This window comes from Musca autumnalis, unplaced genomic scaffold (genome assembly GCF_047663935.1).
Source record: "Musca autumnalis isolate F117 unplaced genomic scaffold, ASM4766393v1 scaffold_1, whole genome shotgun sequence".
NCBI lineage: Eukaryota > Metazoa > Arthropoda > Insecta > Diptera > Muscidae > Musca > Musca autumnalis.
The window spans coordinates 319,868,922-319,883,330 of NW_027411644.1; the positions used below are offsets into that span (position 1 = coordinate 319,868,922).

The 14,409-nt window shown below is 35.6% G+C and overlaps 2 protein-coding genes across 2 annotated transcripts; one reads left to right on the forward strand and one right to left on the reverse strand.

Moving 5' to 3' along the window:
* The first annotated feature begins 722 nt into the window (after positions 1–722).
* On the forward strand, positions 723–3,254 carry Veneno (veneno). Its single transcript, XM_073962518.1, has 6 exons — positions 723–840; positions 963–1,250; positions 1,335–2,241; positions 2,305–2,483; positions 2,548–2,741; positions 2,805–3,254. Exons 1-6 carry the CDS (start codon positions 824–826, stop codon positions 2,972–2,974), a joined length of 1,755 nt encoding a protein of 584 aa, XP_073818619.1. The 5' UTR covers positions 723–823; the 3' UTR covers positions 2,975–3,254.
* A 2,839-nt stretch (positions 3,255–6,093) lies between these two features.
* On the reverse strand, positions 6,094–10,665 carry Kots (Kotsubu). The gene is made up of 5 exons (XM_073962517.1): positions 10,265–10,665; positions 8,548–10,195; positions 6,734–7,464; positions 6,473–6,669; positions 6,094–6,411 (listed from the first exon to the last, which is right to left on the reverse strand). The coding sequence occupies exons 1-5, from the start codon at positions 10,396–10,398 to the stop codon at positions 6,272–6,274; spliced, it is 2,850 nt and encodes a 949-aa protein (XP_073818618.1). The 5' UTR covers positions 10,399–10,665; the 3' UTR covers positions 6,094–6,271.
* Positions 10,666–14,409: the final 3,744 nt, after the last annotated feature.

Consider the following 14,409-nt stretch of genomic DNA (forward strand, 5'->3'; position numbering starts at 1 on the left):
AGCGAAACCAGTTCAGCTTGGATTAAATGGAGTGCGAAGGAAACACGCATTTTCAAAACTTGTGTGAATGTAATATTGTTGTTTTACACAAATAATAAATACATTTTATTTGTTCTGGTATATTTTGCAACGACTTGCACACATTGCATCCTATTCTACACTTTGTATATAAAAAGTGACAACCCATATGTAAAAAACATATCGTGTAAAGTACCCATAAAGGGTTAGTTAAAATGCAGTGTTAATGGAGTGCCTCTTTCCGGGGTTCCGCTCTTGTAACTTCTCTCACTTCCAAATCACTTGTACATACGATTTAATGGGTACTTTACACGATATGTATTTTACATATGGGTTGTCACTTTGCGTATACATTTTGTGACATTTAGTGACAACCCATATGTAAAATACATATCGTGTAAAGTACGCATAACTGCCTCTTTGGAAGCAAACTTTTTGCTGAGCCGTTGTTTTATCTCCTTCGATGTTGCAATTAAATTTTACTAAGTCCCGTTCCACACTAGAGGGATTTCAATGAAAAATTTGCATGAAATTATTGCTCTGTTCCAGAACCTGCAAGAATCTACTAGTGGGGAATTCGATTTAAGAACACCTAATTTCATCAAAATTTTTAATGAAATTCATGTTAGTGTGGACCGGGACTAATGGTTTGAATCGCGCCTAGAAGTATGCTAATGATTTCAATTCAATGACGTTAAGCACGCTATACGTTGGCAACCCTGTAAAAAATGTTTTATTATATAGAATTGACAGATCCCTTAGCGTTGGGGCAGCGAGTTTTGCAAACTCAACAAAAATACAAAAAATGGATAGACGCGGAAAGTAAGTAATTTTTCGGCTTAATAAAATATTAAATTATAAACCAATTATATTTTTATACAACTATAATATGTTGGAATATCTATTTCAATGTTTTTATAATATTTCTTATTATCTTTTCAAAGACTTTCCACAGCATCTGCGAACGGAGCTAGTGATGAAAATAGTGAATTCATTAGTGAGGATTCAGAAAGAGAAGAACTGGAAATTAGTATACAGAATGGAGTTGGAAATGGAATAAAGAATGGAAGTACCAATAACAGCACGGCTCTGGCGATAAGCGAGACCGGTTTATGTTCTTTATGTGGTAAAATATCGGTATGTAAATGTGAACGTTGTGGTGATTTCTATTGCTCACCTCAATGTCAACGAAAGGATTGGCCCAATCATCGATTCATATGCTTTCCCATGCCGTAAGTAGATATAATTGTCAGCAATAAAACCACTTTGTATTTAATATATCTATTATGGTCTTGCGGTTTTGTTCTCTTCTGTAGACGTCTAATTAAAACTGGTCAGGAGAATTCGGTAAGGGAACCCATTCCTACGCTCAAGGCTGAGACAAAATCCGTGGAAATCTCCAAAGAAGAGAGTAGACAAGCATTCAAAGCAAGGCAACTAAGTTTTGTTCCATCCGTCACACAATTGCCACCGGATGGTAGCACTGTTATACTGACCGGCTTCAAATCGGCTAATCGTTGCTATATTCGTTCAGCAGATCCAGCCGTAACAGAAGAATATAAAAAGAATCTGAAGAAACTGGATAATTTTGGAAAAACTTCAAACGATGTTACCAGTATTCCCAAAGCGAATACATACGCTCTTACCCAAAAAGATGATCAGTGGTGTCGTGTACAAATACTTTCTGCACGTCCAGATAATCGCATACGTGTTCAGTTTATTGATTATGGAACGGTTGGTCTACGTTATATGACGGAATTGCGTAGGATATCGAATACAATGTCAAGTTTGCCAAATTATGTTCACATGGTACAACTGCACAATGTTACAGTCTATAGCATGGAAACCAAGTTCCTTGAGCATATTTCCCAAAATGTTGGTAAGGAGTTTAAAATGCGTATTGTCGATTCAGATTCAATTGGTGGCAATGTTGAGCTCTACTATACGGATACGCAGAAACTACTTAATACTGAAATTTTGACTAAATGTCAAGAATTTAGTGATAAAGAAACCACTACCTCATGTGATGATAAGGATAGTATGTCCCCGGGGCCTATAAACCAGCACAATGACCAGTTACAAGAAACTCCTCAGAAAAAGACTCAACTTGCAGCTACGACACCAGGAAAGATTGTTGCTGATAATAATTCTCCTGGTAGTAGTGGTAAGAAGAAGAATCTACCACCTCCACCAAGGCAAATACCTAAACCCTGCATGGTGCCGGTATGTGTAAATTAAGTTTGTTAAATGTTCCTTAGATTTTGATTTCATTATTATACATTTTAGCCCTTTGAAATCATACCATTTGAAGCAAATACCAAGAATGTTAAAATGGTTGTTGTTGACAACTCTTACGTAGGCCGTGGCTATTTGGGCTGCATTTTGGAAAAGGACCTTGAAAATCTGCAAGCCATACAGAAGTTCTTATACAATTATGATGGTTCAGGACAACCCTATAAACCAAAGTAAGCATTAAAAATATTAACATGCTTCCCAATTCAGTTTCACTTTATTTGTTACTTAACACAGAGTTGAAGAATATTGCATTGCTGAATTTCAATCGGGTTGGTATCGAGGCAAAGTGGTCGAAGTCTTGGATGAAGATAAATTTCTCGTAGCCTATATAGATTTTACTAATGAATGTGAGCTAACAAGTGCTGCAATACGTCGCTATCCCATGTCCCTGACATTACCGTGTTGTACAAATCTGTGCGCAATTGAAGGTATGGAATTTTATATTAAATTCAATTCTTATTTTTCTTATAATATTTTCAATATTTTCCCAGGTCTTCCTGAGGACTTAAGTGATGACTTAATTGAATTTCTGGAGAAAGAATTTGATGTTGACAACAATTTTAAAAAACTAAAAGTTGACAACATCAAAGTATTTGAGGACTTAACATTTATCGAAAGCAAGGAATTGCTAAAAAAATTACGTGACGCAAAGTTGATTTAAAGCAGATATAATCTACACATACCATGTCTCATACTAATTTTTTTATTCCTTATTTTACGTCATCATGATCAAAGTTTTTTTTAATATTTTTCGTTACATATCTCATTGTGGGACAACTAAACATTTCTTTTAAAGCATGCCATTATTCCAGTTGTGTGTCTTTTTTAATTATTCTTAAAATTTAATTATGTATGTTTTATTGACATCTACCAAAGCTTTCTTCTTTTTAAATTTGCCTTCATCATAATGTTACATCGACAAATAAAAATTATTCAAAATATGTCTGGGTTTTCATTCCGGTATTTCAAAATTTCAGTTGCAGACTCATACATTTTTCCTCGAAAATGTAGCTAAATGCATCAGGAATAAAATAAAGCATGTTTGCTTTTTTCTTGCGTTAAAAATGCATATTTTTGACGTTTTGAAACACGTTGCTTCGCAGTTGTTAAATACAACGGCGTTAAGAAACATACAGGTGTGTGATGAAAACCGAATCGACTCGATTTGCAGACTCGAAATGGTATATATACGGTGTGTAGTTGATGTTATTTGTTATATTTATGGGAAAACGAGTCGAATCGATTCCCATCACATACCTGATAATACTTCGCAGATTTTCTGTCATTTGTAAAGCAACTGATGATACGGAAGTCAGCCTATTTCTTTCTCCAGATATGTTTTTTTTTTTTTGCTTATTAAGTTCCCTCAGCAATACGAACTCACCAAAAACGTGAATAGTACAGTAATTCGAACCATTAAAACATCTGTAATCGGAAAGAACTGTTGTATGGGGCTGCTATGTGATTAAAAAACCATAGTGTGGAACAAATTGAATAGTCTACCAGCTGGCGGAAAAAATCTAAAATTTTTTTAAATTGTAAGTTTTTTCTATGTAGCCGGCCTTTGGCCGGGGATTTGAGACTTTCTCCTATGGACAGGAGCCAATTTAGGACACGGGAACAACATTTTTTTTAATTTAAATTTTTTTCTTACTTTAACAAGGGAATTTTCGGAACTTCAGAGTCCCATATCTCGGGATGTATGGACTTCCCCCAACAAACTTTCTACCTGTGGTAAACATTTCAGATTTATCCGCCAGCTGGTAGAGTATTCAATTTAATAACAAACAAATATCAATCTGTCTTTCGGTCTGGCTTTTGGGTTCGATCATTCGAACAGACTTGGGGGAAACTTTGCACCTCGTTATATTTTGTCTATATAGGTTCGCTCCTTCGGGTACCTATCTCACACAAATTGTCAATTTGTTTCGCTAAAATTTTGCGCACGATAACTCTCGAAGAGAGTAACGGATTTTGTTCCAACTTTACACTTCGAAATTTTTCTTCCAGAGATAAATAAGGATACAACATGGATCTCTCTACTCCTTTGGTTACCTATCTCTATAAAAAATGACGAAATGACATTACGAAAAGAATTAATCGGGCATGTTCTGGCATTCACCTGTGCACCTCACGTGTATCACACCCAAAGCTGCTCTGCAACACACTTTACATCCAATTTTGTTGAGTTCGACACACTGTTATTTTCTGGGTGTATTCTTGATTTTCCCACTTGCAAGATGGACTAGTTCGGCATTGGAAACTCGTCGATTCTCTGGGTTACAGTAACTAGTTCCACTTAAGACCCCTCACAGTGCAATCAACTGTAAACTTTAACATGGGGATGTCATAGGAGGTAACCAATTGACCCTCTATGCATTACCTGTTGGTGGTATGGTACTAGTTCCAAGTTTACAGTCATGTACGACTACCATTAAAAAAGTGATTTTATTTAAGAGTAAATAGTCGCAACTGGTACCTCACAAGTTCTGTTTACGTTTGTATACACACAAAACAAAGAAATTTGATAGTTTTATCCAGCAAACCAAATGTCTCTGATGTCCGGAAGCAAAGTCCTTCCAAATTTCTAAACGATTTTTCGGAAAGGAAATAGTTCAGATTTTGTACCGATTTCGGAAAGAAATTTCCTTTCCGAATTTCCCAAGGATTTTCTTCAGATTTCGTTACGAAATTGGACCGAAATCGATCCGACATTTCGTTCCGAAATTATGTCAACCACTTCATACAACTTTCCTTAAGATATCGTCACGATTTCGGATCAGACGTATCGTCCGTATTTTGTTCCGATTTCGGTACGATTGGTTTGCTGGGTACACACGTGAATGTCAGAAACACCTTGGTGGCGAGCGGTGAAGAGTGTGTGTAATGTGTAATACACGGTGAATCCCAGAACATGCCCGAATGTCTCGAATGTATTGCAACCAAACTTCAGTTGCGTTTCTAAACGATTTTTCGGAGAGGAAATAGTCCAGATTTTGGTCCGATGTCGGAAAGAAATTTCCTTTCCGAATTTCCCAAGGATTTTCTTCAGATTTCGTTACGAAATTGGACCGAAATCGATCCGACATTTCGTTCCGAAATTATGTCAACCACTTCATACAACTTTCCTGAAGATATCGTCACGATTTCGGATCAGACGTATCGTCCGTATTTTGTTCCGATTTCGGTACGATTGGTTTGCTGGGTACACACGTGAATGTCAGAAACACCTTGGTGGCGAGCGGTGAAGTGTGTGTGTAATGTGTAATACATGGTGAATCCCAGAACATGCCCGAATATCTCGAATGTATTGCAACCAAACTTCAGTTGCGTTGTCAGTTACCGCCGCAGCTCAGCTCTAAAAACCTACGTGTACTGATCAGCCCGATCAAGAATGTAAACCCCGTGAGTTTTGTCTCTCTGCCGTTGCAACTGAAAGGCGGGAGTGAGAAAACTCACGGCCTGTTATAAAATGTTAGCGCGAAATTATCGAAAGGAATGACTTCCAAAAGTAGTTCCAGTTCCAAGGTGAACTATGTAGGTCTATGTATATGTATTTTAAAATGCACTGCGTCGCAACATCATTTTCTACCTCCTGATGCTTATTTCGTGTGTATTCTGAGTTTCAAATGCGCACAACAGTGACGTTTTGGATTGATCTGCGATGGAGGAATTGGATGCTTAGACATTTACAAAGCAACTGAAGTTCTGAAAGCCATCCTCTCTTTATCTAAAATGACCTAAAGCTATCAAAATTACTACTTCACATTAGCAGACAACTTTAGATTTTTAAAATCGACATTTTTATTAAAAATAAGAATTTAATTCATACCATATAGACTCTAGACTGCATACAAGACAAAATGGTCAAGAAAAATAAAATAGTCAGATAAAACTTAAAAAACAAAATTCAAGAATTAAAAAAAAAAAAATAAAATCGTATATAAACCTCCAGGGCTTAAGCGATTATTTTCTCCAGATCACGTACCTTGGCGAGGTATGCATCACTGTCTGGGATTTGCGATACATGCGCTTTGATAATGGGACTAGCTTCCAACGATTTTGCAAACTTTAGGGCTTGTTCCTTGGTTTTTATGCCTAAAAAGGAATTACAAATTATTTACAAAATTTCCATATTATCATAGTGAAGTTTACTTACCTTCAATATAGACCATATTTGCATTTGCTGGAAACATGAGTTCAGGTACCATTGGCATGATATCTTTTTTATTAACCTTCGATAGATTACCATAATCAAGGAAGAGTACCAAAAAGTTGTCATTTTGAGAATCAATGCACATGGCACGATACCATTGGCCATCAACGGCAAACACGGATAAACACAATTCCATTTTCCTATAAATCAAGCAATGGAAATTATTAAAAAATTAGCAAGACTTTTACAATAGTTGTAGCTTACTGTGGAGCATAGCCCCCTTTAGGAGCTTTTGAACTTTTACAGTATTCAGCAACTTTTACTAGGTCTGTTTCCAACTTTCTTAGATAGGATTTGTTGGTGAAATCGGCAGCGGTTATATAAGGTCCATCTAAATTCATAATTGACGTGGCATCTAAGGTAAAGAGTTCGGCATTTTCACCACATTGTATGGGTATAATTTCCAAATCATCAAGTGTGAATATTTTTGGGGAGTTTACAGCAGCACTTGGTATTGGCGGCGCCTCAACGGTAACGGGAGTATTTGGTGGTGTCAAAGTCGATGTTGGTGGTGGTGGCGACTTTTCCGTTACTACAACTCGTGCTGGAACTTCAGGTTGAGATGGTATGACAGTGTTGCCGGTTGGTGTCGATGCGGGCACTTCTGCTGCATCGAAAACTAAAGGTAATAGTTTTTTACACAGCGATTGTCTTTCTTTGGTACGGAACAACAAATCTACTCCATTATTTTCTTTATCAACATAAACTTCAAATTCAGCAGAATTCTCCATACATTTTTCCAGTGAAGTCAATGCCTTATTATAGGCAATGGGCGTGGGTACAGTTGACAAGTACATGAGTTTAATTAATGAGCAACGAACTGGTAAATATCTAATGAGATTTGTTGGTTTATGGAGACATTTACGATCAACGCTAGATTCTCCACCTTTATCGACGTTCTTAACACGATACATGTTGTTTTCGCAATTGATAACCTAAAGAAGGGAAAAGAGATACATATGTTTAATTATTATACTTCCTCATTATTTTAAACCGGTTTTCAAGGGCAAACTTTATACTTTATATTGGTTTTATTCTGAGCGTTCGTTATTTTCAAAACAGAGGTTAAATACTGTCCAAAAAATCCCTAATATACTCATAAGAAACACAAAACCATGTGTTTGTAAACCCATTCCTTAAAAGTTCATTACAACACTAGTGGCAATACTTCAAGGTACAAAGGGATATTACATCCTTACATGATTTGCACAACACCAATGACTGCATTTTAACAGCCATGAACTTGACTTTGGGTTTGTAATGACCCAGAGGATAAAGGAATAATATGCGAAGCTTTTTTGCAACAAGGTAGTAGAGGTTAAATACTGTCCAAAAAATCCCTAATATACTCATAAGAAACACAAACCCATGTGTTTGTAAACCCCTCCCTTAAAAGTTCATTACAACACTAGTGGCAATACTTCAAGGTACAAAGGTGATATTACATCCTTACATGATTTGCACAACACCAATGGCACTGCATTTTAACAGCCATGAACTTGACTTTGGGCTTGTAATGACCCAGAGGATAAAGGAATAATATGCCAAGATTTTTTGCAATAAGGTAGTGATCCCTTGTTATGGATAAGATTCGCAACTGATAGTACTGCAATTACAACATACAGCTGCACAACACAACTGCTGAATGATAGCACTCTTGGCGTTGATGACAAATCATAAGGCGTTTGAATCAGGTTGTTGGTAGCTTCTTATAGGAGGAATAAATACTAATGTCGGTTCCCGTAATATAAGACCGATAGACCAAATGAAAATTAGATAGATCTCAAAACATATATTCAAAACTGTAGAGACAAAGCACAAATACGTCGAGTTTGAATTTTTCTAAGCAACTTATGGGACAAATAATCTACATAGTGTAGTAGCCTTCCATGAAGAATCCAAGACACTGAACCCTATTTTCAAACTAATATAAATCAAAAACATTAAGAAGTTGCCTTTGGTAAAAATCATTTATCAATTTTCAACATTAATTTTGAGCATCACAAAAATAAGCTTACCTGTCCTCTGTATTTATGTCCTTGTTGATCGCTTACAAAAACAACAACGCCAGTTTTCAGTTCGCCTGGAGCAGCATTCTCGAATGGCAAACATTTAGAATGTTCGCTTTCAAATATTTTATCATAATCTTTGTTTTCAAGCGCCGCGATGCACACCTCCTTGAATGTTATGACATGACTAACAGTTACAAAAGAACCAGGACCAGGAAGATCATACCACAAATCAATATCCAATTCATCAACACAGCCGGTAAAAACAGAGGCTATAACCACATCAACAATTTTTCTCGAATCCTCAAATAAGGCACATGACAAATGAGTTTTTGAATCTTTTCCAGCCGTAACAGAAGTTGCAGGCAACAATTGAATTGACAACTTTTTAACAGATGCCAACATAGTTTCAGATAGCATGTAATCTGTTGAACTTGTAGACACTGCAAATACCTGCATGGGGTGGTTTAGAAAAGCAGTGGGTATGCGTTTGATTTGTGGTGATCGAGTTATAAAACCATCGTCGATTGTGTAAACTAAAAATTCATGGCCTTTTTCCCAGTATGCCAAGAGACGAGCACGTTTCCAACCATTTTTGGTGCGAGCTGCAACAAATGTTCCTTCACTTGGCACTTTATCAAATTCATATTGAATAGTTTGTTCCGAATTTAAGACATCGTCGAGTGAGGCAAGTCCCTCAATAGCACTCAATCGCAGCAAGGCATGGCGACCATCAACAAAATACTTTACAACAGTCAGTGACTTCTCCTTTGTCAATAATTCCACAGGTAGTTCCATGGGTATGGACTTCTCCTTACATTCCACATTATAATAACCTTCCGAATGTTTAGAACCAACAACTTTAATAGTTAACACCGACTCAAGTTGTAATGGACCACAATCACCGCGCAAGCAAACCCGAAAAGCGTAAGCGTTCAAATTGGCCATAATCGGAATGGGCGCAAATATTTGATTATATGGAATTCTCATCTCATTACCATAATCGATTAGACGAACATCAGCCTTTTGTGATTCGGCGCAACAATCTAAAACTTCTGCCCGATATAAAATTTTTCCCAATGGAGCTGCCACCAATGCTCCGGGAAATATTAATTCGCTTTTACATGGTTCTTGCTGATTGATATTACGATTGATTTCGGCTAAAAGTTTACGCAAAGGACCATCATACTTAACATCGGTTACCCACAAGAAACGTTTGTTTGCCTGTTCTGCTTCTTCCACAAACTGAATAATGACCTCGAAGTAACCATTAGCTGGAGGGGCAAAAGGTATACGCCAGTTTGGAGGCTTTTCTGCAGCAATAGTATTAACATTAGTACAACTGATATTACTGACTGGTGCTGTTGTTGGTGTTACATCAATAGATGCAGGTATTGGAGTGGAAGTAGCAGTCTTGCTTACAAGCGTAAAATCTCCATCCTGTAATAACTTTTTGGGTTTTGCACCGGTGCATGATTCGCCACATTCTACAGGATTACGTGCCTTCGAGCCGCCAAAGACCACACTATTGTTGCTGCTGCGCCTTGTATCGTTGATATTTTCTTTTGAACCGCCATGTGATTTTCGAAATGATGTTTCACTTTTAAGGCTTAGATTACTGGTGGCCGACTTTAAAATCTGCATGGGTATCAGGTTCCTATAAGAGGAGGTACACAAATCAATATTTGCAAACTATCAGGAATGTTCAGTTCCCCTAAATACTTACGGAATTTTGAAGCATCTTGATTTATGCACTTGCCAATCTCCAATTTGGCAATCTGAACTGCAATAAGGTTCCAAACATCGTTCACAATAGAATTTTCCAGGTTGATGACATTTTGAACACGGTAATTCGGACATAATTCAGCTCAAAAATCTTTATATATCTTATTAAAAGTGGAAATGCGATTTGTTTTATAGAAAAGCAACAACTTGAACACACAAAATGAATGAATTAACAAGAAAGTAAGCGAAGCGTGGAAATAACGGAACTTTCTTAGAATTTTACAGACTTATCGATGCGTTTTCAAGAAAAAAATTGATTAACACAAAAACTGAATGATCGAATCTGCGAAGCGCGTCGTTGTAATAACGGAACTTTTGTATTATGGTATAGGTATGTGTAGACAGTGATGCCAGATTTGCCGATTTATCGGCATTTTGCCGATTTTTAGGGTGAAACCTATAGCTCTGCGTGTGCGTTCAAAAATACAAAAACAAAATACATGTATTTCAAATTGAAAACAAAAACAAATACATGTATTTTGTTTTTGTTTTTTTGAACGCACACGCAACACGCAGTTAATTAGGTAAAGGCTTTACGTGCAAGAATCTTCAAGTTTTACCACTTTTTACTCGAAAAGCGTTCCTTTACTTCAGACACCATACTATTCATATGGAAGCAGATTAAAACTTTTGCTACTTTTGCCGGTTTTACCACTTTAAAAAGTAAAGGAACAGACCAATTATAAAAACAGTTTGAATTTCCATGATTATTGTCGAAAAGTGAGTTAGTGCAAATAATTATAAACTGCACAAACTTTTACATTGAACTTTGTGATCAGATTTTAAAGCGGTTTGATTTTGAAAACAAATTTAAGTGCCTAGCTTCCATAAATCCAAGTTTTATAATAAATGGCGCAGAAGATTCATTTTTCGACATTATAAAGGAATACGAATGCTTTATAAACATAAACGAAAAGCAAGACTTGGACTCACAATTACGCGAACTTTCACGTTTAAATTTCCAAAATTTGTTTCAAGGTAAAAAGTAGAGTTGCTAGAGTTTTGGAAAACTGTATGTGAATTAAGATGTGCAAATTCTGAACCATTATTTCCTATATTGTCCAAATTTATTAAACGCATGGTATAAGTAAAGAGGTAGATTTAAATGAAAAAAATCTATAGAACCCTTGTTTTTCTTGAATTCCTAAAACTTCAAAATAAAAGCAACAAGTGGGTTTGTTTACAATGCATTTTTTGAGCATTTTATAAAAAACGCGAAAAATGAATGAAGAGTTAAGTTTTCTCCACATAATCGAGTTGTGAATACGATAAACTGATTGTTTCAATGCAAATCTCACCAATTTCTTCCATACAAATGGTCTAAAAACAATTTTAAAAATCATTGAATTCGATTGTTTTTAAAATTGATTGGCATATTATTCAAACAGCACACACACATACACAGTTTGTTTATATTGTTTTGAAGTTTTAGGCATACTCGAATGAAAAAATTTAAATTGACATAAAGCTTTGGCTAACCTTTCTTATTAAACCATGATTAAAACATAAAATTATGAAAGAAAAGTATCGATAAAAGTTGACAGCACTGTTGCTATCGGTAGGATTTATCAACAGTTATATTTTGGTTGTTAACTTACCGAAAAATTTCGTTAATTACCAACATTATAAGCATTTTCATTTTACCGACATTTGTCGGTAACTCCAAAAATGTGTTACAGAATTCCACTACTGATTGGATGATACGCCGACTTTGACATTTGTTCCAGCTTTTTTACGTTTCAGTGATTTTCCGTTCCCGTACGTGTTGGAAAAATGTGTATGTGCAACTCATTTTCGAAGCTTTCGAAGCCAAAATAATGGGAAAGTTTCGTATGAAAGTTTCAGCGTGTGGCTTTAGAGTTATGTCTCTATGAAAATGTGAAATGAAAACTTTTATAAGTCCATCGGATGGATTCTTGTTCTATGAAAATTTGAAATGAAAAATATTTCCTTTATAATTTTTTTCATTTGACAGTTTTTTCCTTTATAAAAGCTTTCATTTCACATTTTCATAAAAACAGAATTGAGTCCCATATTTACATTAGGCAATTTTCCTTGCGGCAATTGTCAGTTTAATGCCTTGCCTCTCAACACCCTCTAGAGCTATAATTGCGACCTCTAGCGTGTTTGTGATTACATTACAAACAAATAACTGGGTTTATTATGCTTGGTTTACATTTACGAAATCCACTCGATTTGAACTGCCAATTCCTTTGTGTACACCATGGCACAATTACCAAGGTAGAGGTATCACACCAGCTGTTCGAATATGAAATGTCAAATCCCTTTATAAAAAAATTATTTTTGTTGTAATTTCCCTAACAACATAAAGAGAATTTTGACATAACATATTCAAAATTTTACAATACCACTACCTGGGTAATTGTGCCATGGCGTATACGTTAAATGAAAACTCATCTGAAATCCATTGGATTTCATTTGACGTTTAAGCAATCGAATTGACAGTTGAAATCGAGTGGATTTCGTGAATGTAAACTAACTATTAGGCTGTAATAGTACATTTACATTTACGAAATCCAGTGGATTTCAACTGTCATTTCCTTTGTGTATACGTCAAATGAAATCTTATATGAAATCCATTTCATTTAATTTGACGTTTGAGCAATGGAATTGACAGTAGCATAACTCTGTTATCATGTACACCAACACAACAGACATCAATAGAAAGGTCAAGGGTTTTTTCTCTTCCAAGCACAGCTTACTTTCCAGGAATAAAAATATAAGCTGTTTGTTAAAAATTTTCATAATTTTCACAGAAAATTTGTGGTCCATTTAACCCTCTAAATATTATCTGATAGCCATCTCAAATTGCAAGCTATTATTGCGACCTACAGAGCCGCTACAAAATTGGATAAATATTATGTTTTTGGTCCATTTCACCCGCTAAATATTTCACGATCATCACCAATAAAAATAGGTATCTATTTTGGTAAGAACCCGGCCTCCATACAAAATTTCGTTAAGTTCGGTCCATAATTGCGACCTATAGTGCGATTCTCTAACATATTTTTTGAGTTACCGACAAAACACGGTAAAATTTAAACGCAAAATTATGAATGAAAAGTTGAAAAAAAGTTGACAACACTCTTGCTATCGTTAATTTGCATTAACTGCCTTAATTCAAATTAATTCGTTCATTATCCACATTCTTAATGCACAAAATCAAAGGAAATTTAAACTGAATTTAGCAATTTCAATATGGCAATGCTGTTGAAAATCAATTGTCTTTTGTCAAATTTCCATGTTTAAGAAAATAAAAAGGGAAAGCAAATCAGCAATTTTCGCGTTTCTTCAAAATAAGTAGTGGTCTTTCGCGAGTAGAATAGCAGCTAATCGTTTTTACTCTATGGGAGATCCTATTAACAAAATGTGTGTAGATTTTAATTCCATGTATTGTAATGTAGACTTTGGCATGAGCCTTGACCTTATAAAATCTAACATAATTTTATTTTTAAACCAATAGTATATAAAAATGTATTAGTAAGTAACTAACTAGCTGATGAAGTAAAGGCCTGCGTACATAAGCTGCTCTGCCTGATTGCCTTGCTTTCCTTCTTCATTTTTGACATAATAAAAATAATAGAATAAAGAAGGCCGAGGAAATTTCGAACTGGGTTGCCCTTTTCTTTTTTATTCTTTTATCAGAAGTAAGCAAGGTAAGCAGACAAGGCAGCTTATGTACGCAGGCCTTAAATTCTGTAGCTGGTTTTCAATTTCCCTCTCATACCCCATCATGATGCGGATCATGGTGTGTACGCGATCCCTACGTAAAAGGGAGGTCGCCCCCTCGGTCGGCAGGGGTGGGAAAGTGAGGCGTGGGAACGTTCGAAACAAAAAAAAAAAAAAAGCCTTCTAACAAATCTCTTTTTCAAATTTTTATTTTCACAAAAAATTTCATTACCCACCATACCAATTCTATCGAAAATTATACATATGTATCTTCCTCAATTGTTTTTTAATGTTTTGCAATATTTTTATAATATTAAAAAGACTCAAAAATATCGCGAATAAATTAAATTTATTCTTGCTTCATCGTGGTGAAAAGATCAAAGGTAGAAACTGTTT

Excerpts from the sequence above, each read along its gene's own strand:
- Veneno (XM_073962518.1), top strand. Across the intron at positions 1,251-1,334 it reads TTCATATGCTTTCCCATGCC|ACGTCTAATTAAAACTGGTC; the intron begins GTAAGTAGATAT and ends TCTCTTCTGTAG. Across the intron at positions 2,242-2,304 it reads CTAAACCCTGCATGGTGCCG|CCCTTTGAAATCATACCATT; the intron begins GTATGTGTAAAT and ends TATACATTTTAG.
- Kots (XM_073962517.1), bottom strand. The coding sequence starts at position 10,398 with ATGTCCGAATTACCGTGTTCAAAATGTCATCAACCTGGAAAATTCTAT. Across the intron at positions 7,465-8,547 it reads GACATAAATACAGAGGACAG|GTTATCAATTGCGAAAACAA; the intron begins GTAAGCTTATTT and ends TCCCTTCTTTAG. Across the intron at positions 6,412-6,472 it reads AAATATGGTCTATATTGAAG|GCATAAAAACCAAGGAACAA; the intron begins GTAAGTAAACTT and ends ATTCCTTTTTAG.